This window comes from Anguilla rostrata, chromosome 1 (genome assembly GCF_018555375.3).
Source record: "Anguilla rostrata isolate EN2019 chromosome 1, ASM1855537v3, whole genome shotgun sequence".
Lineage (NCBI taxonomy): Eukaryota > Metazoa > Chordata > Actinopteri > Anguilliformes > Anguillidae > Anguilla > Anguilla rostrata.
The window spans coordinates 75,336,177-75,358,791 of NC_057933.1; the positions used below are offsets into that span (position 1 = coordinate 75,336,177).

General features: G+C 45.9%; 3 protein-coding genes across 13 annotated transcripts in view; 2 read left to right on the top strand and 1 right to left on the bottom strand.

The window, feature by feature from the left end:
* Window positions 1-1,535, bottom strand: part of kdm1a (lysine (K)-specific demethylase 1a) — a 24,815-nt gene extending 23,280 nt beyond the window's left edge. For 2 of the 5 annotated variants that reach the window (XM_064301404.1, XM_064301374.1), the window contains exons 1-2: window positions 1,241-1,327; window positions 517-568 (exon numbers count right to left, since the gene is read on the bottom strand). In XM_064301404.1, coding sequence (XP_064157474.1) covers window positions 517-561 — 45 coding nt within the window. In that variant the 5' untranslated portion in view covers window positions 562-568; window positions 1,241-1,327. Of the gene's footprint in view, window positions 1-516; window positions 569-907; window positions 931-1,135; window positions 1,209-1,240; window positions 1,328-1,403 lie in introns of those variants that run through there. The other 3 variants (XM_064301365.1, XM_064301386.1, XM_064301396.1) reach the window with 3 other exon arrangements.
* A 95-nt stretch (window positions 1,536-1,630) lies between these two features.
* tmem30b (transmembrane protein 30B) lies at window positions 1,631-12,881 on the top strand. Of its 4 annotated transcripts, none has more exons than XM_064301416.1 (8): window positions 1,631-1,759; window positions 3,694-3,922; window positions 6,007-6,114; window positions 7,587-7,694; window positions 8,356-8,443; window positions 9,023-9,163; window positions 9,747-9,953; window positions 11,008-12,881. In XM_064301416.1, exons 1-8 carry the CDS (start codon window positions 1,734-1,736, stop codon window positions 11,187-11,189), a joined length of 1,089 nt encoding a protein of 362 aa, XP_064157486.1. In that variant the 5' UTR covers window positions 1,631-1,733; the 3' UTR covers window positions 11,190-12,881. The 4 variants fall into 4 exon arrangements, with proteins under 4 accessions (XP_064157486.1, XP_064157496.1, XP_064157515.1 ...); XM_064301426.1 differs by having other exon boundaries at window positions 1,634-1,773; XM_064301445.1 differs by having other exon boundaries at window positions 1,656-1,788; window positions 3,711-3,922.
* Window positions 12,882-16,011: 3,130 nt separating this feature from the next.
* ptafr (platelet-activating factor receptor) lies at window positions 16,012-22,268 on the top strand. 4 transcript variants are annotated; one of them, XM_064301485.1, is made up of 5 exons: window positions 16,012-16,577; window positions 16,685-16,894; window positions 16,950-17,650; window positions 17,879-18,025; window positions 18,553-22,268. In XM_064301485.1, the coding sequence occupies exons 4-5, from the start codon at window positions 18,011-18,013 to the stop codon at window positions 19,612-19,614; spliced, it is 1,077 nt and encodes a 358-aa protein (XP_064157555.1). In that variant the 5' UTR covers window positions 16,012-16,577; window positions 16,685-16,894; window positions 16,950-17,650; window positions 17,879-18,010; the 3' UTR covers window positions 19,615-22,268. The 4 variants fall into 4 exon arrangements, with proteins under 4 accessions (XP_064157555.1, XP_064157537.1, XP_064157529.1 ...); XM_064301467.1 differs by having other exon boundaries at window positions 16,685-17,650; XM_064301459.1 differs by lacking the exons at window positions 16,685-16,894; window positions 16,950-17,650 and having other exon boundaries at window positions 16,013-16,577.
* The last annotated feature ends 347 nt before the right edge of the window (window positions 22,269-22,615 follow it).

A 22,615-nucleotide genomic window follows, 5' to 3' on the forward strand; every position in this document is an offset into this window, starting at 1 on the left:
ATCGACGAGGCGGCGTGACAACTACGACCACAAAAGAACTGTCCGTTCTTAACGCAGAGGCTTTCGACCAGAGCATCTGGTCCTTACGAAACACCCGTTTCACAGAGGAGAGGTATTTTACCTAAATGGTTGATGCACAGAAAACAATGCGCTTGCCTTTCGTGCATTTACCCTTTTACAGTAAAGTTACGTTAAAAAAAAGTGCACACTTTTCAGTCCGGTTCCCAAGACTGTAATTTGTTTATGAGTCGAATTTCTCCCTCCATCAACGACATGGGAATTGGTGGGGGGGTTGTACTACAAGTATTTTTAATTTGTTACTCCACAATTTCGTACATATCTAATTCACACTGCGATAGGCTAAATGTGTATAAATAACGTTAGCTACGTCTTTGGCTAGGGAGTACGATGCACCTGCCTCCACCGTAATTAAACATAACACAAAGATGCAATGTACGACGCATATTTTAAATGTGAGAAATGATGACATGTAGGATAGCTTCACAGCATAAAAACCTTTTCTTGTTTTATCCATTTGTCCGAGCACCTGGTAATATCCATTCAATCACTAAGGAATAAAGACAGAATGAAAAGCATTGTCAAAAGCACGCAGATGAGTCAAACAATGGGGCTTTAACAAATTAGCTGCAGTGCTACGGCTAGCTCCCATCTAGTTACAAAAATAGAAGATAGTTTTTTTAAGATTCCCCTTGCAGTGCAACCCCGATTTTACGTACATTTTAAAAGCGTTAGGCAAGCAAACCCGAAACAAGATGTGTAAAGATAAATACACCGCGTTATCCTAGCCGTAATGCTGTCGCTCTCCTAAGAAAAACATGTCTGACCGTTGCTATCCTTAGCCCGGTAGCAAACAACCAGCGAAATGATTTCTATATGTGCTACCCACTTTGCTGCACAGTTCTGAACCCAATCGCGAACGTTTCGCCAGCATTTTTCAACGTGAGCACCAAATGTAAAAACGAGAACACACACTTTAAGCGTGACACAATGCAAGTTAGACTACCATTTCAATAACGCATGACAATGAACAGCTAGCTAGCTTGGCTAACTGCACCACCATTGAATAACAGCATGCTCGTTGGCTAACTGGCTGGATGTCGGAAACAGTCACAACCTTGGCTAAATTCGCTGTTCAACGTGACTATACTGCACGTTTGGACGGAAAACTAGATCACTTTTATTTTTAAAATGTTACATTTTAGTAAGGGAACCCGCTTACCCTTAGGATCCCCGTAGTTATCAGCCAGCACAAAGGCAACCTTGCAGCCGTTCCTCCCAAACGTAGAATCCCGCCCACTACGCCATCCTATTGGTTAGGATTGGGATTATTGGCGCTATCTCGATAAACTGATTGGTTAAAAACTAGTCAGTTAAAAACACACCAAAACCTGCGCGCACCCCAGGACATGTGGCGCGTTCACGAGTAGAACCGGGTTTTCAAGAAGTGAATTTCCCTTGATCAATACTTGCGTAATGGACGCTAATGAAAACGACGCAACCATGTAAGAACACATTTTTTGCTCAAATGTAAGTCCATTAGCTTTACATTAACACAAACTGTCATTATGCGTGGATGGTAGATAACAATATTACACAGAGTAGCAGCTACAATACGACTTGAACAGACCACTACATGACAAACGGCTGTAGGTGTGGACAGGAGCTTCCAATCCCTGACGTCACCATGCGAACACGAGCTTCAGGAAGTGGGGATGGGTTTGAGAGATAGATCCAACAGGTGAGGTAGCCCAGGTAAGTCGCGAGCTGCTTTTTGTTTGCAAAACTGCTCATTAATTGTCGACTTTTAAAGTAGACTTAATTCTTTCTGATTTGTAATCGATCGTCCACAGTGTTAGCAAATTTGACTAAGAAAGATTATTTGCTTTTACACACCAAAATGCAATGGTATTTTAAGAAAACAATTGTGTGCCATGTTTCTCTTACGGAAGGCATGTTTCCGTGGGGTGTGAATTCATGATTTGTATACACTATGGTAGCTTACTGGAAAAACTGGATCTGTTTTTTTTCTTTTAAAACATTTTTTTAATGTGAGTCTATAAATAATATCTTCGTGTGGCTGAGGTCTTATCCTGTTTAGGCATTACTGGTATGCTTTACACGATTATGATGTTGCGGAATTGCATAGATGGATATAATATTGATATAAACCTATTTTACAGATTCTTTTCAATGTTTATTTTATTTTATTTATTTTTTAAAAATAAAATTATAGGTGTCCTTCAATCTTGTGTCCCGGAATTTTTACAAAAAGGAATGTGACTTGTGTTCTAAAATACGTACGAAACAAAGCGCCCAATAGGTCTGTTCCGCCAGGCCACGTTTTAACATCCCCGAAAACAACCACGTACGCCGACTGTTTCATTCGAGACATTAAAACGTATCCATTATCTGTGCGCGCCGGGGATTAGACACGCATAATTCATTAGTCTTGTCCGACAGGCAAATAGTGTACGAGGGTGTGTTTTTCCAGGCTGTCGCTGCGATACTAGGCTTAGTACAGTGACAGAGGTGGTAAACGATAACCCTAATTGCACTTTAACTCCTTGGCGCAGAAACGTTGCCGCGACATTTTGTTTCTGGCAGCTAAATTTAACCAATGTGTTTTTGTTGTGTTGGTAAAAGTAGGCCTAGGTGTAGGCTACAAGCCACCACCTCTCCCCGGTTTATTGATTTATGCCTGGTTTACGTAAAATTCAGGTTAAAGCAAAGCCTGTCGATCGGCATTTTCTCATATTGGTAGTTTTCTATGGGAAGGATCGACGTTCGGTGGGTTTTTCACTCTTAATGAAAGGGGTCCGGACTGCTTTAGCGCTGGGTATCTTGAGTCTATTGAGTCAAAGGTAAAGGCTGCAGGTTTGATTCTCCGGTGAGGCGCTGCCGTTGTATCGTTGCTTGAGCAAGGTACATAATCCGAAGCGATTGTGTGTACAAACAATGTAAAATATGCAAATTGCTCTGCCTTATACGCAATACACAATTTGTGCTGGTGTGGGCTACAGGTGGTAGGTGAGCTAATCCCTCTCACTGTTAAACTCAAAGTGCTGAGTCATTAATGCTTAGCACTTATAGTAGACGAAATGGAGTATTATTTCAGATGGCCGTATTTGAAGTCTGTGTTTGCATTTCATATTCACAGTGGGTTGCTCAGCTCCTTTTGTTAGTCTCTGGGCTACTACCTCCACGTGGGTAGTCTAGGCTTCAGTCTTTTAGACTGTAGTTTATATGCATTATTTGTCTGCCATTTTGTAACCATATACTTTGGATGGTTTTTTACCCATCCGAGAATAGAAAGAAGCAGAATTATCAGTAGTGGCTGGCAGAGGTGGGTAACCCGGCTTCAAAGAGTAAAAAGACTGACCATGTATTTGCTCCACCAACATGCACTAAACCAGCCGATTCTAATTGGCATAACTCTTCAGCATGATGGGAGAACTAATTATTGTAATCAGCTGGTTTAGTGCATGTTGGTGGAGCAAATACATGGTCAGTCTTTTTACTCTTTGAAGCCGGGTTACCCACCTCTGGTGGCTGGTGATGCTAGCTGTCGTAGTTGCAGCACGTCCTGGCTTTAGAGGAGACGAATCTTCTGGTCGTCGTTTCTCGCGCGAGCGCCGTTTACCTGACTTGCGCTCGCCTTGCACCCCGCCACAGCAAGCACGGCCCGAAACAGGAAGTTGAGCGGGGTTTTTTCGCCATGAAGAAACAGGAAGAGACGGCCAACCGGCCGGACAACACGGCGTTCACGCAGCAGCGGCTGCCCGCCTGGCAGCCCATGCTGTCCGCCGGCATCGTCATCCCCGGCTTCGTCATCATCGGCATCGCCTTCATCGGCATCGGCGTGGCGCTCTTCGTCACCTCCCAGAACATCCAGGTGTTGGAGGTGGGTGTCGTGCGGGCGGCACCTTGTGGGCCGGGAACCGGGGCAGCAGGGTAGTGTAGTGGTCAGAGAGCTGGACTGTAGTGTATAGTGGTGCAGTATAGTGGTCAGAGAGCTGGACTGTAGTGTATAGTGTTGCAGTATAGTGGGTAGAGAGCTGGACTATAGTATAGTGGTGCAGTATAGTGGTCAGAGAACTGGACTGTAGTATAGTGGTGAATTATAGTGGCCAGAGAACTGGACTATAGTATAGTGGTGCAGTATAGTGATCAGAGAGCTGGACTGTAGTATAGTGGTGCAGTAGAGTGGTCAGAGAGCTGTACTGTAGTATAGTGGGGCAGTAGAGTGGTCAGAGAACTGGACTGTAGTATAGTGGGGCAGTAGAGTGGTCAGAGAGCTGGACTGTAGTATAGTGGTGCAGTAGAGTGGTCAGAGAGCTGGACTGTAGTATAGTGGTGCAGTATAGTGGTTAGAGAGCTGGACTGTAGTATAGTGGTGCAGTATAGTGGTCAGAGAGCTGGACTGTAGTATAGTGGTGCAGTATAGTGGTCAGAGAGCTGGACTGTAGTATAGTGGTGCAGTATAGTGGTCAGAGAGCTGGACTGTAGTGTATAGTGGTGCAGTATAGTGGTCAGAGAACTGGACTGTAGTGTATAGTGATGCAGTATAGTGGTCCGAGAACTGGACTGTAGTATAGTGGTGCAGTAGAGTGGTCAGAGAGCTGGACTGTAGTATAGTGGTGCAGTATAGTGGTCAGAGAACTGGACTGTAGTATAGTGGTGCAGTATAGTGGTCAGAGAGCTGGACTGTAGTGTATAGTGGTGCAGTATAGTGGTCAGAGAGCTGGATTATAGTATAGTGGTGCAGTATAGTGGTCAGAGAGCTGGACTGTAGTGTATAGTGGTGCAGTATAGTGGTCAGAGAACTGGACTGTAGTGTATAGTGGTGCAGTATAGTGGTTAGAGAACTGGACTGTAGTATAGTGGTGCAGTAGAGTGGTCAGAGAACTGGACTGTAGTATAGTGGTGCAGTATAGTGGTCAGAGAACTGGACTGTAGTATAGTGGTGCAGTAGAGTGGTCAGAGAGCTGGACTATAGTATAGTGGTGCAGTATAGTGGTCAGAGAACTGGACTATAGTATAGTGGTGCAGTATAGTGGTCAGAGAACTGGACTGTAGTATAGTGGTGCAGTATAGTGGCCAGAGAGCTGGACTATAGTATAGTGGTGCAGTATAGTGGTCAGAGAGCTGGACTATAGTATAGTGGTGCAGTATAGTGGTCAGAGAGCTGGACTATAGTATAGTGGTGCAGTATAGTGGTCAGAGAGCTGGACTATAGTATAGTGGTGCAGTATAGTGGCCAGAGAACTGGACTGCAGTGTATAGTGGTGCAGTAGAGTGAGTAGAGAGCTGACTGCAGTTTGACAGTGTAATACAACGGTTAGGCAACTGGATTTCACTATATCAGTGTAGTATCATGGTTAGGCAACTGGTCTATACTATAGCAGTGTAGTATCATGGTTTGGCAACTGGACTATACTATAGCAGTGTAGTATCATGGTTAAGCAACTGGTCTGCACTGTGTCAGTGTAGCTTAATGTTTAGGGAACTGGACCGCACTGTGTCAGTGTAGTTTAACGTTTAGGGAACTGTACTACACTGTGTCAGTGTAGTTTAAAGTTTAGGGAATTGGACTGCACTGTGTCAGTGTAGTTTAATGTTTAGGGAACTGGACTGCACTGTGTCAGTGTAGTTTAATGTTTAGGGAACTGGACTGCACTGTGTCAGTGTTGTTTAATGTTTAGGGAACTGGACTTGTACTGTAGCTCAGTTTGCAGTTTTAAATTCCACTGCTTTCCAACCCTGGGACAGTGCACTTAAACTTGCATCAGTACAACTCCCGGCTGAATAAATGGATTGTATGGAAAATGATGCGCTGTGGATTAGAGCGTCTGCCAACTGAATAAATGTAAATGTAACTGGAGAGACCCCGCCCCACCCTTGGGTACAGGTGTGCATTTCAGTTGTTCGTTGACCTCGTTAAGTTTTAACGAGGCCTGTTGTCGTCGGCGGTTGTTCTTCACACAGCGGGATTACACGGGCGTGGAGAAAGACTCCCCCTGCTTCAAGTGCACCAGCTCCGAAGCCAAGAACTGCGTCTGCACCATCAACTTCTCCCTCTCCCAGCTGTTCGAGGTGAACTTATCGGATTTCTCGTGTTTTCACAACACACGAGCGCTGCTCGGGGTTGCCAGGTTTGGCTGCTGGTGGTTGCCAGGTTTGACACGTTTCTGCCTTTGGCCCTAACATTTACACCCTCTTGACACTTCGGCTAGATTCATCGACAAACGCATGAACGTCAGTTCGAAGACTGATGTCCTTCGGTCTTGTGTCCCAGTATGAAACCCTTTACGGTGATCTAATCTGCAAGGGAACCAGTGTTGGTGTGTACATCCAGTTAGCTATATTTTAGCCAGGGGTAACCGATGGAAACAAAAAACCAGCTGCATGTCCACCGGCCCCCCCCAGGACCGGAATTTCCCACCTTCCCCTGACATAAAGAATCTCCCGGGATCAGGTGAACCCAATTCATGCCCTGTCTGACAGTATCCCTACCTTTATCCATGATCAGCTTCCTGCTCTGACCTGCTTTAGGAAAATGGGTTTAGGTCTGAAAGCCGCGTTTGTAAATGAAGGTAACGCATCGTCAGTCATGGAAAAAACTGTTTTTCCCCTCCTTCACACGCTGATATTTGCCACCTGGCTTTATGTATTTTAACTGAACAGCTAATATAGTTTAATAGCACAGGCATAATGAAATCAATAATGCTCTGTGGGGAAAATGGGAGAAAATTAAGTGTGATTTATTGATTTATTTACTTATTGCTCTAGCTTTTAGGTGCAATTAGGTTTTTGAAACTCAAAATGACATCCGAATACAAACACTGTGTATGATATGTATGATACGAGTAGGCGGTGTTAAAACGTAAGCTGTGCGTTGTAAACGTGTTTGCACTTTCTCTCGGTCTGCGTCTGTCTCATTGTCTGTGTGTCTTCCCATCTGCTCTCTTTCTTTGTCTCCCTCCTCTCTTTCCCCCTCTCTCCCTCCTCTCTCTTTCTCTCTCTCTCCCCCCTCTCTCTCTTTCTCTCTCTCTCCCCCCTCTCTCTTTCCCTCTCTCTCCCTTCTCTCTCTCTCTCCCTCCCTCTCTCTCTCTCTCTCTCTCTTCCCTCTCTCTCTCTCTCTCTCTCTCTCTCTCTCTCTCTCTCTCTTTCTCTTTCCCTCTCTCTCTTTCCCTCCTCTCTCTCTCTCTCTCTCTCTTTCTCTCTCTCTCCTCCTCTCTCTCTCTCTCTCTCTCTCTCTCTCTCTCTCTCCCCCTCTCTCTTCCTCTCTCTCCCTTCTCTCTCTCTCTCTCCTCCCTCTCTCTCTCTCTCTCTCTCTCTCTCTCTCTCTCTCTCTCTTTCTCTTTCCTCTCTCTCTCTTCCCTCTCTCTCTCTCTCTCTCTCTCTCTCTTTCTCTCTCTCCTCCCTCTCTCTCTCTCTCTCTCTCTCTCTCTCTCTCTCTCTCCCTCCTCTCTTTCCCTCTCTCTCTCTCTCTCTCTTTCCCTCTCTCTCTCTCTCTCTCTCCACGGGGTGATTAAATTAGATGTCGCTCGATGTTTCCCCCGCAGGGTCCCGTGTTCTTCTACTACGGCTTGTCTAACTACTACCAGAGCTACCGCAGATACGCAGTCTCCAGAGACGCCGACCAGCTGTCTGGGGACGTGTCCCACTTCAAGGTGAATTCACTGACACCTTTCCTCGAACCTGGAGGGTTGCCCTCCTTACTCTCTGCAGTATATGTACGATTTTATGCCGTTATCTGGGGGGGGGAATACACGATTCCGATTGGCTGGAAGGCGTGCGTTTAAAGGCCGCTTAACGCCCCGTGTAGTTCGGGTCTGGCTTTAATCGCTGCTCTTCGCCCGTGTGCCGCCTGGCCCGTGGACCAACCCGTGTAACCATAGCAACGTGCTGAAAGATCAAGGAAGCCTAATAAACTACTTTTGTGAGTGGTTGGTGCCGGCAAAATAAAAATTTAAAATAAAAAAGTTTCTACTTTGAGGGTGAATTTGTGCCAAAATATTAAAATATTAACGGCCCTTCCTTATATTTTAATGTTCGGCGCATGACCGTGGTGTTAACGGGTTAATCCACTCAGGAGGTATGCGCTGAAGGAATCTAGCCTGCTTTGCGCTCGATGGTTCTTTTGCCTTTCGCGCCGCGCGCTGTAAAGCCCTTTTTCGCGCACGCCTGGTCGCGGGTCGTTCCCTGCCCGTACGGGACGGGGAAGCGGAGCGCCGAATCCCGATCGGGAAGGCCGCGCGCGCGCGCGCGCGTGTGTGTGTGTGTCGCTGACCCCGGCGCCTGGGCCTTCCCTGTTCCCCCTGTGTTCCGCAGGCTCCAGATTCCTCCTGCACTCCGTACGAGTACTCCCAGAGCCTGCCCATCGTGCCCTGCGGCTCCGTGGCCAACAGCATGTTCAACGGTACCGCTCTTCAGACGCCAGCCAATCACCTGCAGAGCTCTTCAGACGCCAGCCAATCATCTGCAGAGCTCTTCAGACGCCAGCCAATCATCTGCAGAGCTCTTCAGACGCCAGCCAATCATCTGCAGAGCTCTTCAGACGCCAGCCAATCATCTGCAGAGCTCTTCAGACGCCAGCCAGTCATCTGCAGAGCTCTTCAGACGCCAGCCAATCATCTGCAGAGCTCTTCAGACGTCAGCCAGTCATCTGCAGTGCTTTGTGCGATGGCGCTTTGTGCTTTACCTCCAAATTAAGTTAAATTAAACTAAATCAACTCGGTTAACGAATCTAGCAGACAGATACTGCAGTATGACTTGGCCTACATAACTGTTCAGGATAATTTTGGATAATCGCAAAAAAGTTTAAACACCAGTGCCCCATCTGGGATCTGGGACCCCATAAATGAATGTGCATTCACTGTGTCATGAGCCACGATTCTTGTCCTGGATGTAATGGGGCCGTTTTGCGAAGGTAAGACTGTCCCCTTTTTGCTTAAACTTGGCTTTTTTTTGTTTTTGGTCTCTGCGTGTGCTTGGAAAGACTCCTTCAAGCTGTACCAGGTGGTCAGTGGGCAGAGAAAGGAGGTCCCATTCGACAGCAAAGGCATCGCCTGGTGGACGGACTACAACATCAAATACCACAACCCCATCTACAACGGGTCCCTGAAGGACGCTTTTACCGGTAACCCGTAACGTTCCCCGTTCCTGCTTTCTTTCCCTCATTGCTAGGCCTTTCTTTATCGGTCCTGTACGGCCAATTCTCTCAGGACTAAGGGCTGTCGATGCATTATTTTAACGCCCCTGCTATTTTAAAGGAATCTATTTTTCCAGAATGTTGTTATCAGTTTGCTGTGCGGGACCTTTTTTTCAAGACCGTGGCTGGAATTCAGGCGAAAATTTGTCCTTAACTTTGACTAATTATTTATTTTCTTCTTCACAAATACAGTGTAAGTTTTGGTGATCGCTAGAATTAACTGTGAAGAAAAAGGGCAATGTTTGTGTTGAATTGTAAGTCAAAAGTTAAGGGCAGATTTTGACTGAATACAGGCTATGTCTTTTATTCTAGGTTTATACCCTTTTATTCTGTAATTTCACCATCAGTGGCCAATCGTCTCCCTCAACACAGTGTCCCCATTGCTCATTGCGGGTATTGGGTAGACACACCGTTTCTCTCCACTGAACATATGCAAGAAATATATTTTATTATATATATTTTTTTCCATGCTTTTATTTCGACTTTGTTTCTGCCTTTTCTTTGTGCGCAGGTACGGTGAAGCCACCCAACTGGCCCAAGCCGGCCTATGAGCTGGACACGCAGGACCCCGCCAACAACGGCTTCCATAACCAGGACTTCCTGGTGTGGATGAGGGCGGCGGCTCTCCCAGACTTCAGGAAGCTGTACCGGCGAATCACGGAGGGGGACTACGCCAAGGGCCTCCCCGCTGGGAACTACTCCTTGGACATCAGCTACAGTATCCTTCCACACTGTCCGGCCTTGGCTTCAGGACAGGAAATGTGAATAATACCGTTTCCTGTATTTATTTATTTTTGTTAATTTGCTGAGGTTTTCAGTCAGAACTGTAAGGGTTAGGGGTGAGTCCTTGGTCCTGGGTACTGGCAACTGTGTTGATCACGTTGAGAGAAGGGAGTATCTGAAATTATGACACTGCTTTGTTGAATGCTCAATTCTGATTGGCCACCATTGGACATTCTACTGGATAAGCGGTCGTTTTAACTTGGAATGATTTTCCTATCATTCCACAGAAAGAATCTTGCACCAATACTCCCGTTATTCAATACTAAATCAATATTTTGTGGCAAAGTACTGATTGGTTTCGTAAAGGTAATTCGCCGTGTAATAAGTGGGATAATCCACTCCAAGGTGGTCAGTATTGTAACATAATCCCCTCGGCTTTGCATCGCGGGGTGGGGGGGTGGGGTTCTTCACCTACGTGACAGTCATTATTTTTCCATAGCAAACCACCTCACCGTTGATATCCCGGCAGCCCTCTAACCGCCGGCGTTTGCCGACAGAAGCCGCCATGCCGGGAAGGGGGGGGGGGGGGGTTTGTGGGCTCAGAGCTGGTCGGACTGGTTCAGCCAGGTGCTGCAGGTGTGGCTGAGCACAGGAAGACAGACAGTGAGACACGAATGCTGTGACATAATAGACCAGTAATGCAGGAGCAGAACTGCAGCTGGCGGCACTCGATTGGTCTCATGTGGAGTCGCCGCCTTACTTGCCTTGAACGCAGTGTTTGATTCTTGTCCTGTGAAAGCAGCTTTAACCCTTACAGTAGTTTTCTATTTTATTTTAATGACCGTCCTCTTGTGCTACATTGCTTTCAGTTAGCAGTAGTGATTGTGACATCAGCATTAGAATGTTCAGTTACGAACATTCTATCCACATATTTGTGATCTCAAAGGGTTAAAGAGAGTGTGGAAGTCTAGGCAGGCCAGTGAGGTAGAAAAGCCCTCCTACTCTTTTTGGCTTGGATTGTTGTTCCTTAATTGCGCCACCCTCCCCAGACTATCCCGTGTTGCCTTTCGATGGTCGGAAGAAGGTGGTCTTGAGCAACGTCTCCTGGATGGGCGGAAAGAACCAGTTCCTGGGCATCGCCTACCTGGTGATCGGCTCGCTGTGCGTGGTCATGTCCCTGGTCATGCTGATCGTTTACGCCAAGTTCAAGTTCCCGGAGGATGACTCGTGAGGCGCAGCCACTGCGGGACCTGTCCGAGAGGGGGGGGGCGCGGAGATGAGGTCATCTTAACCGTCCTGACTCAGGAGGGTTCCGTCCCCGTCCCCGTCCCCCGGGCCCCTGTGATTGGCTGTTGATAAGCTACATTCCTCAGCTAAAGCCAGTGACGGTAAATTAAAAGCGGTTAAATTGGGAAATGCTCATCTTCATGACCTGTGTGTCTCATCTGTAAGCAAAGGGATGTGGGTGAGTGATACACACACAGACACACACACATACACACACACACACACACACACACTCACACACACACACACACACACACACACTCACACACGCGCACACACACACGCATACACACACACTCACACACACAGACACACACACATACACACACACTCGCATACACACACGCACGCGCTCACACACGCATACACACACACACACACACACACACTCACACACACATCCAGAGCTTTTACACTCTTGGGTAGCTGTTGTAACAAGTGTCAATTTTATTTAAACAAAATTTTAAAAAAGCTAAATACTAGCCCTAGAGACAGTGGGGGCCTAGAAAATCAGTAATCCCCGGATTAATGAAAAATCACAGCCATGAATTATGATTTTTTTAGGCCGTTCCCCTGTTCTACAGGCTTTTGCACACGACACACTTTTCTGGCAGTTGGGTGGGGGCAAGGGACAGGGTGCTAATGTTTAAAGATGCCTTATGCACAGATCGTGTTGTTTCTTCAGACAGGTTTATTTATTTAAACTTTGAAAAGCCATAACTATTTCCGAGCCTTAATTGTCTGAATAGTACCCGTTTGTGACCGTCTGGCCTGAGTTTCTCTCCTCGTTTTCCTCTGTTTGCGCTGCTAGTTGACGTCGCTCATGGAGTACTTTTGCATGTCACTCTTTTGGTTTGTAAAGCACTTGTCTGCCCGTGTCACTGGAGGTCAGCGTGGCCTGTTCTACAGCTGGGGGATTAGGCCTGGAGCCATCGGCTGTGTTTTCTTTACAATATGCAAAAAAAAAAACTGACATAATTCCCCTGTGGCTAATTACTGATTTCTCATCAGTGGTTTTGAATGGAAAGGAGCCATAATGAGTCTGTTTCAGGGGCAAAATTCGAATGACCCCCACCTCTTATCCGCCTGGTGCAGGTTAGTCCCTGTCTTTAGGTAACAGACATAAGAACTGAAGAACTCTTCTTTTCTTCTTGAACCATACCTTTCTGTTTTGGTACAGTAAAGAGTTACACAAAAGCCTGTTTTTTTTTTTTGTTACAGTCATGGAAAAACTGTTGCTTTTTGATTACAGAGCCATGAAGCCATGAAGATGAGGGCTATATTGAATAAATTCCAATAGGGTAGACTTGGAAGTCTGATTGAATGCTTTAACTGATGTGAATATTTGCGCTACAGAATATGATGATGACTGTGTTATGTTGTCCTTCTTTCATAATTTGTATTTCCTTGGGTTCTGTGGGTGATTTAATGTTTTTTTTTTTTCCTCTGATAGAATATTTTTCTACAAAACTGCGGTGTGCATTTAATGGTGTTCTCAGGGCATTGGTGTCATTTCTGTAATATTATGTGTATATTTTATCTTTTATCATGACCTCTGTATTTTACATTTTCATTTGTTTTCTAGTGTTGTGCATTTACTGTTTATAAATTGTACAATAAATGGAAACTTGAAGGATTTAATGCTACTTTTTTTAAGTGTGTGCCTGTGTGTGTGTTAGCTATTATGTGGGACTTTTTGTTGAGTAAATGCGAGTTTTATTATTCAAGCGTGAACACACCCAAATGGAAAACCATAAATGCTTAACTGTGGTCATTTTACAACAAAAAATTGTTTTACAATGGCTAAGTCCAAACGGAATGCTCATTCTGAGGTCTTGGAAGAAATTACTTGCATGAGTAAATGAGAAAATATTTCTGAGGAGGACAGTGGAAATGGCTCTGACTCCACAGCAGATGATATGTTCAATCAATCATCTGTGAGCATCTAAATACATTCTCAAAATATATATTTTTTAAATTGTTCATTATAGTAAATGAGGAGTAGGCATACGAAATAATAAAAATGTTTTGATAATATTGAAAACTGAGAATAGTTTGACATGTTGATGGGGGTGGGGACCTCAAACAATGGATTAGTAAACAAGATAGCTAATGTACATATTTTCTACAACCTTCTAGACCTGCAGCCATTGGTTGCAAGGCAAGAGCAAGGGGGGGGGGGGGGGGGGGAGATGGAGACGGAGAGGCACAGGGACAGGGAAGGGAAGGGTGACAGGCAGGGGGAAAGCAAACCACTACTTATTCCACAAGCATATAACATAATGTATATGGTATTTTACACCTAAAATAACCCATAACATAATTTGGTTACCAAGTGTCCTTTTGGAGTATTTTTGGACATAACTAAAAATGCAGAATGTCTGCATTGTGTTTCTAAGCCCGCTAGGCATAGTCTCATCCCATGCAGGTTAAACTTCAGTCCTGGAGGGCCTCAGTGCCTGCAGGTTTAACTTCTGTCCTCGAGGGGGCAGTGTCTGCATGTTTAACTCCAGGCTTGGAGGGTTGCGCAGTGTCTGCAGGTTTAACCCCAGTCCTGGAGGGCTGCGCAGTGTCTGCAGATTTAACTAAACTTTGTGTGACATTTAATTTCCCCATTTCACATTGTTCTGCTCAGGAGGACACGCTAATTAGTGCTGTTTGAGGATTTCCCCAAAATATACGATCGATATACATTCAACAAACGCTGTTTTTGAAAATAGAAAACACTCCCACAAGCGGCCGCTCTCAGGAGCCGCGGGCGACGGCAGGCGATTTCGTCGGAGGATGTGCGGCTTCGGCCTTGCCGTGAGTGCCGCTCTGGTCACTGTCGAAAAACATCGGATCCCCGCGGCCTTTTATGTCACGTGATCGCACAGCTTTCTGCCGGGAAATCCGTTTGCTCTTCACCTTTGCACGGGAAATTGCCTGAGTTAAATCTGTCGTACCCGTAAAGATGTGACCGCCCTTTCATCCTGCCGCGGTTGCGCAAGTTCGACTGATCTATTTCCGGATTTCCTGTGAACATTTGCCTACATCTATTTAATTAGCCCAATCATATCTTGATCTGACGTGTGTGTAAAGCACCAGCTACAGACGCAGACTGCAAGTGCATCCTAGAGATTTTACTGAGCTCAACTGCAGGAGTGAAGCGGCATAGTTTGTAGAGCTGTCGGAAAACTATGTCTATGGTAATCGGTTGGAACAAAAACCAGCACGCAGATAGGCCCTCCAGGACCGGAGTTGTGCACCCCTGGTTTGAACGCACAATACTGTAGAAAGCACAATGGGCATCCAAACAAATACAATATTTAGCTTGATGTTATATTACACAGCAGCCATTTAGCAGACGCTGTTATCCAGAGTAACCACCACTCCACTTTCCACCCGTTCCATCCATTATCTATGCCTGCTTATCCCTGGTCAGGGCCACAGGGGGGCTGGAACCTATCCCAGCATGCATTGGGCGAGAGGCAGGAATACACTGTGGACAGGTCGCAAAATCCATCGCAGGGCCCACACACGCCATTCGTTCGCTCACACACTCATGCCTATGGGCAACACAGAGTCTCAAATTAGCCTGACCTGCATGTCTTTGGACTGTGGGAGGAAACTGGAGTACCCAGAAGAAAGCCACGTAGACACGGGGAGATCATGCAAAGCCTACACAGGACTGCGATTCAAATCCAAGACTTCCTTTCTGTGAAAGGAAGTGCTACCCAGAGTAACTTGCACAATGGTATATATATATATATATATATATATATACTTTATATACATTCATAATGCTGGACATATACTGGAGCAGGACTGCCCAGTCCTGTTCCTGGAGATGTATCGTCCTGTAGGTTTTCACTCTAACCCTAATTTGGCACACCTGATTTTACTAGTTAGCTGTTCAATGAGATCTCTAGTTGTTGAATGAGGTGTGCTTTGTTAGGGTCAGGCTTAGTGAGGTTGTGCGTTGTGATTTCCAGAGGGGTATTACACGAAGCTGGCTAACTGCACTAAGTAAAATCCGGAACAGCTCTTTTTACTTTAGTCCATGTTCCAGATTTGAAGGGGTTCCGGGTTTTACTCAGCGCATAAGCCAGGCTTCCTCAGTTAGCCAGCTTTGTGGAATACCCCCCCAGGTGGGGAATAGGTGTTCTCTCTTGAACAAGGTATGTTACCAGAATCTCTTCATGAATTGTAAGTAATGCTCTGAGTGTCACTCTGGATAAGGACACCACCGTTGTGCGCCGCTTCGATATACATCCAGGCCATTCAGCCCATCTAGAACATAAGAACACATGGCATGGAGAACAGGTCATTCAGCCCATTTTTTGCCCATAATTTACCTACAAACTAGAGATTATCCAGCGCCGAGTCAAGTACGGTCTTTGTCGCCTAGATGAACCGCGAGCCGAGAAAAGAGAGCAAGACGGGACACGCTTTACGGAGTTGCATGTGAAAAGTGAGACAATTTCCTGTTTCCTGTCAGCGTCTCTGTGACCGTTTAAGCTGAAGGAGAAAAAAAGTACTGAATTAACGCTGCGCAACTAAAACTGAACTAGGGTTTAAAAACAAAATTAGACGGGTGTGCATTATTATTTGTAATATTAATTTCCTACTGTGTTGGGACTCAACCCTGATCCCCGCAAGCTGCAGTTTCTGTTGGTGTTTAGTTTTCTCTTGAAATCAGCTAGAAACCAGGGGAAGTAAGTTTATTGTGAAATCAGTTGCTGAGTGCTGCGTGAACATCATGACCCTATCCTGCGGCTCGTCTGGTCTAGGGTTGCTCGGCTACATTTGGTAGAAAAGTTAATTTTCTAGGCGATTAGGATGTAGTCAGGGTATAAACCGGGCAAAATCTGAGCAATATTGGGGTTAACCACCTAGCCTGTTTATGTCAAAACATCGCTCATCCTAGAAGGGACTTCAGATGAAATTGAACTATCAAGATAAATCTGAGGCAGTTACTAACTGTCCATTGCCCCTTCCAAATAAACAAATAAATACATAAATTTACACCCGTCCGGACGTCTAGATTCCGGCTTTTGCTCAGCGGGTAGTCTGCTGCACGACTAACAGAAATGAAATAATCAAAATACTATTTAATACTGACTTCGTTTCGACCTTGGGTTGACTATTTATGGACTCGGATTTAAAAGAAATATACATCCGTTTATTTCAAATTGTCTTCAGTCAAGTAGTAATACGTCACCACACGGGGGTTTCCTCCTATGTCGACATGACACACACGCTGTGACTGGCAATCAGCGGAATCGTACTTCGGAGGAATCATAACATGTTTTATAGTCAAAGGAGGAAGAGCACATCATTGTCTATTCCGGTAAGATTCCTTTATACAATTATACGCATTTATACAGTTAGAGAATATGTATTTAAAATGTTTATTCTACATTTAATTAACTAATTAATTAATTTGGGTTTACTTAGAAAGGCGCTGTATTAGAAATTCCTGTGCGAAAGTTTCAATCCTCAGAAGCGAGTTCGGGCTGGGAGACAGGAGCTCGCAGGAAAGGACTGTATCCTTACTGTGTTTTTTTAATTTTATTGTTTAGTTTCTAATTATCATCAAGATAATTTGTCTTCTGTAAATACTTATTTGTGTCGAACCCGTGCGTTCTGGAAATCGGAGGTGATGTGGTTAGCGGTGGGGATGCTTCGATTGCTGCGGAGGAACAGTAAAAACGAAGAAAAGGCCAGTAAATGCGTATTGTCTAAGTTTATGTACTTTGAACTCAAGCAAGTTCGGTCTTATTAACGGCAACGGTAAAGCGCACCATACAACAGGACTCACGCACTGGTGCTGCAATAGTGTAGCCTAGTCAACGCTGCGCTATTTCCAAAACAGGACGTTAGGCAGAAGTTGTGAAACGCTCTGATTTCAACGTCAGTATTGTATTTTTCCTCCTCAATCAAGCCTGACTTGCGTCGTCGCACGGGCTCAGCATATTTAAAGGCTAGTTACATTTTCAACCTGGCTCCTATTTCCGTAGTAGGCTATAGCCTATATATTTCCATCATTGCTATCAATTCTGATTATGAACGTGCTTCAATCTCGAGATTTTTGTTTTTTTAGAGGGTTTTTTTTTTCGTATCCATGTCAGTAGCTTTACTGCGGCATCTATGATATTAATGCAGGTTAAATTTACCTCTAACAAGTCCAATTGATCGAAACCTCTTATTTGGAAGTGAGAAAGAAAATGTGAAAGATTACATTTATTCGCCGAAATTTAAAGAAAAAATCGTTCTGTTTCAGTTTAATTGACCTATCGTACTTACCTATTTTGCGTGCGCGAAAATTTAATTGAGCTCTTCGTCTGCGTATTCTGGGTCAAATGAATATGGGCGGCCATCAAGGTGAAGACTCAACAACATCCTCAGGCTCGCAGTGATCGGGTGAATAAACAGTCGTTGCAACAGGTTTAAGATTTGGATGTTCCACGTTCGCTTGTAAATGTGAGCGACACACCAATGTAAACAATAAGCGCGAAACATTTTATTGCGTAGTGTTGGTCTGTTAAATTATAGAATGTGGCGTTTAAGCAATGCTAACAGTAACGTATAAAGCCTAATATATCCCTGTTTTTCAGAATAAAAAATATTATGTTCTCTGCTGTGCCTCAGATCAGTTACAGACTGCCTGTGTTTTGACTGCGAGGAGAGGCTGAATTTGTATCGACCCCCGGTGTCCAAGCGTTTAGCCACGGACCCCTCCCTGAATTTGGCGCGCATTTGAGGAAGGCGGCCTCGGCAAAGATGGCGCAACCTGCGGTGAGCTTTTTATTTTCCATTCACATTTGTTTTCTCTCCTGTCTTCTGTGTGTTCAGATAACCCAGGTGCCAGTTTCTGGTTCTCAGAACATTCGTGAGAAGTTGCAATTTAGAATTTAGTAATTTGGCAGATGCCTTTACCCAAAGCGACTTGCAGGACACCCTCTCCGTCGCCCAAACACGAGAACCAGGGCACCTGTGTCTGAATGCTGTTCGTCGACTTGCACTCTGCGCTTAATACCATCATTCCAAACAAGATTGCCCCCAAACTCCATGCCCTGGGCCCTAGTGCTTCCCCCGCCAGGGTAGTCTAATGGGTGAGGAACCCCTTGCGGCCTGAAAGTTGCAAGTTCGATTCCCGGGTGTGGCACTGCTGTTGTTTCCTTGAGCGCGGTACAATTGCTTCTTCAGTATAAATCCGGCTGTGTTGGAGAGGCCTAAGCCAGGAGCTAGCGGCTAGCGCGGCGAATACGCCTGGCTGTTCTCGCCGTTATATTTCACAACGTATGTTTTTTTTTTTCCCACAGGCCGACAGCCTGGGAAACGACTCGGGCGTCTTCCTGGACTCGGAGTTCCGGTACGCCCTGTTCCCCGCCTTCTACGGCGTGGTCTTCGCCGTGGGGCTCGTGGCCAACGCGTCGGCGCTCTTCGTCCTGCGGCGGCTCCGCGACGCCAAGGCCATGAACGAGATCCGCATCTACATGACCAACCTGACGGTGGCGGACCTGCTGTTCGTGTGCGTGCTGCCCTTCTGGATCGGCTACTACGCCCGGCGCGGCGACTGGGTCTTTGGCGAGGTCCTCTGCCGCATCACCGGCTCCATGTTCTTCGTCAACACCTACAGCTCCGTCCTCTTCCTCGCCATCATCAGCTTCAACCGCTACTGGGCCGTCACGCAGCCGCTGGACGCCGCCGCGTCCGACCACCGGCGGCGCGGGATCCTGGTGTCGCTGGTGGTGTGGGCCGTGACCGTGGGCACCACCGTGCCCCACCTGGCGGAGCCGGGGCTCAACCGCGACTTCCACAGCAACGCCACGCGCTGCTTCGAGCACTACCAGCAGCGGGAGGAGGGCACCAAGCGGACGGTGCTGGCCACGCACTTCGTCATCGTGGGCCTCTTCTTCCTGGTCTTCCTGCTGGTGGCGGTGTGCAACGTGCTGATCGGCCGGACGCTGCTGGCGCAGCGGCAGACGCAGGCCGGGCGCAAGCGCTGGGGGCTGAAGAAGTACGCCCTGTGGATGGTGTGCGTGGTGGTGCTGGTGTTCGTGGTCTGCTTCGTGCCGCACCACCTGGTGCAGGGCCCCTGGGCCATGGCGGTGCTGGAGTACGGGGACCTGGGGCCGTGGGCGCGGCAGCGGCTGAACGACGCCCACCAGGTCACGCAGGTGCTGATGGGGCTGAACTGCATCCTGGACCCCGTGGTGTACTGCTTCTCCACCCGGAAGTTCCGCCGCTACGTGGCGGGCCAGCTGCGCTGCTTCGGCAAGGCGAGCCGGGACTGCGTGAACCACACGGCCAGCACCGCCGTCTCCCTCGGCTCCCAGCGGCACGCCGAGCTGGTTCCCATGGGTACGGCGCCCAAGGCGTAGAGAGGGAGTCGGGCTCGCGCACGCGCAGGCGCACGCACTCGCGGAGACGATAGCCTCTGTTTCACGCTCAGAGAAAAACGCCTCTGTCCCCGGCCTGAATTTCTGGACAGGCGTGCTCTCATGTAAATGTAATTCACAACGCTTGCCAAAAATTGCTCGAACCATTTCCATCTAAGGCTCACTAAAAAAAAAAAAAAAAAGGGGGGGGGGGGGGGTTTATGATTTTGAATGTTTTTATGTCATGAGTTTGGTGTGAAAAAGACATTACAACAAAAACAAATACATGTATCTATGTACAGTATATATGTATATATATATGAATTTTTTATATTTTTTATTATTATTTTTCATTAGTCGCACGGTATGGGAGATACACTCGAAACACATCCTCGAGAATGAACAAAATTGAATGGCCGAGTCTCGAGAAGATGCCAGAGTTTTCCTCGCGGGTCTTCCTGTGTATCTAATATGGCCAGCTGTTTACAGGAAGCGGAGCCGCTGAAGGTCATATTAATTTGGCGGTGTGTGTGAGATGTTGATTGAATGGCTTGGCAATCCATTGGATGAACGGGCAGTGCCAAGCACGTTTTAGGTTTTTTCAGTTAGAAATTGGTTTTAGGCTACTTTTAAGATAAGCCACTTTTCTACCCCCCCCCCCCCCCCCCCGCCTCGCTCCCCCGTCCCATATTTGGGAAATATGGGCTGCTGATCATTTCACAGCTGTTCCTTAAAAATATATATATTGGGGGACGGCGGGGTACATGCCCCCGGACCCCCCAAAAGGGTTTTACTTCTCCGGGTTTATGCGTTTTAACCCCCTCAATATTATTTAAAAAGTTGCGTCCTTGCGTCGAGTAGTTACGCCCCTCAGCACACCGTTAAGGAGAGAGCCCTTTAGGCACAGGTAACACTCCCGCAAGTTAACGGCCATTTTAGCGTCTTATTTTCAACAACATTCAGTGCAAAATTCGTATTTGACAGGATTCCGAATTTTGATGAGCTCACACATGTAGCCTACTGTTTTTTTATTGGTTAAAAAAAAAAAACATTTCAGATGAACGTTCGACGCCGGTCTGGAAGCGATACGGTGATTCATACGGCAGACGTTGAGGAGGAGCTACACTGCCGGTAAAAGAAAAAAAAAAAGCCTCCCGTCTCGGTTTTCGGGCGTGTCTGCGTGAAATAGGGGCGGTGGTATGACCCAGATTTGCTCTGCTTACCTCACGGTGACACGTTTCAGCATGTGGCGGCGTGGAACGCGGCTGCCGGCCGTGTATTTATATTTTTCATTTTTGGTGCTTGGCGCGGTTTGTGCACGTGTCAGGCTTCTCTCTCAGCGGTTTCTCGATCGATCGAGAGCGTTTTTAAAAGCGGGGTGTCAAACCGGAGGGCCGCTACGTCTGCAGCTTCCGGTTGTGGCCTTTCAGTAAGCGGCCATTTAAGGCTTTCTGAACAACGTGTGCGGTTTATTTAGCCGGTCACTTTAATTTAATTATTTAAGTGCCATAATAGCCTGTACACATAAAACAGACACTTTAAAATTTTTAAAAAGGACATTCACGTTTAACTATGTTTAAAAGGTTGTCCTGGTAGATTTACTTATTACTTGTATTAAGGAAAAAGTATGGGGGGGGTTGGGGGGTAGGTGTGACTTTTGAAAGTTTAGATGTCTTAACAAAATTCACATGTCACTAGAGACTTTTGATATTAGGTCATATTATCCCCCAGCCTCCCACATTCATCACTGCCCATTCTCCGGAATTTTGTATGAAAAAAGTATTATTAGAAAACCTAGGTCACATAAATCCGCCAAAAAAAGTAAACAAAATGATGAATGAATAGACAAGCAGCTAAAACGCACGCAGAGTAAATATGAAGTAAGCTTGTAATGCGCAGTTGCTGTTGTCTTGCTTTCGCTGACGATCTCGGCCTTACGTGGTAGAACTTATGCGGAGTGCAAGTGGCACACATTTAAAACATTTTTTTTTTAAATAAAATCTTTTTTTTAAAACCTGAATGTAAAACTTGAGTGAAAACACTCAGTGTAAAATTATGTATTATACTATTGCTGTTGTCATTAAAATGAATGGTGTTGTGCAATGAAGTGCCTTCGTGAACTAAACCATCTCTCTGTGTGCCTGTTGCTGGTTCAGACTGCCAGTGGTGGTGTCAGTGCAACCACCGTGCTTATACAGATTGGGCTTCATTTACGAACGTTTTATTTAAATTGTTCTTACTTTTGTTCTTAAAACTGTTCCTATGAAGAAGAAGAAAAAAAAAAACAATATGAGATTCACGACGATGTGCAGACCTTTGTTTCCGTGCATATCCCAGGTGTATGAGATGGCTGTTTGTAAGTTTTAATGCGCAGTCCCGTTAATGTGATTTTCCTAAGGAAGCAGACATGGACAGACACAGATAGGATAAAAAAAAATAATGAATGCCGAAAGGTTCTTGGAAACGTTCTTACAAACAGTTTAAGATCAAATGTGAGTGTGCACATGTTTTGTGAATGAGGCCCATTGTGTGTAAAAGGATACAAGCTGCGTGTGAATGTACGTTCTTGTGGATAGAAGAGTCTTCTGAGTGCTAAAATGCCTGTATGTGTGTTTATGCTCTCGCTGTAACCTGATAATAAATGATCTGTTTGCATACGTGATGTGTATCTGGTAGAATGACGTGCCCTTCAGCTGAAGTCACAGCACTACCCTGGAATTAAGATTACAACCGGAAATGAAAAGTAGGCGTAACACTGGAATTTCTCTGCCAGGGTGTTACACCTCCTTTAGAATAAAAAAAACCATTATTTATACTTTTTTTTTTTTAATTCAAGATGTTGGAGTGATCAGGAGCTATTGTATGTCAAATTCATTTCTGTTTTCTAGCGTCTGTGTTCAGGTTTGAAAAGCAGCCTCATTCCGTTATGAAAGAATGAGGAAATCTTTTGAATTTTCATGTTATACAGTAGGACGGAGAAAAAAAGGAGAACTTTGGCTAGAAA

What these genes read in the sequence shown, in the direction of transcription:
- tmem30b (XM_064301416.1), top strand. Translation starts at nt 1,734, where the DNA reads ATGGGTTTGAGAGATAGATCCAACAG. An exon ending in AGAACATCCAGGTGTTGGAG is followed by an intron (nt 3,923 to 6,006) that starts GTGGGTGTCGTG and finishes TTCTTCACACAG; the next exon opens with CGGGATTACACGGGCGTGGA. An exon ending in CTCCTTGGACATCAGCTACA is followed by an intron (nt 9,954 to 11,007) that starts GTATCCTTCCAC and finishes CACCCTCCCCAG; the next exon opens with ACTATCCCGTGTTGCCTTTC.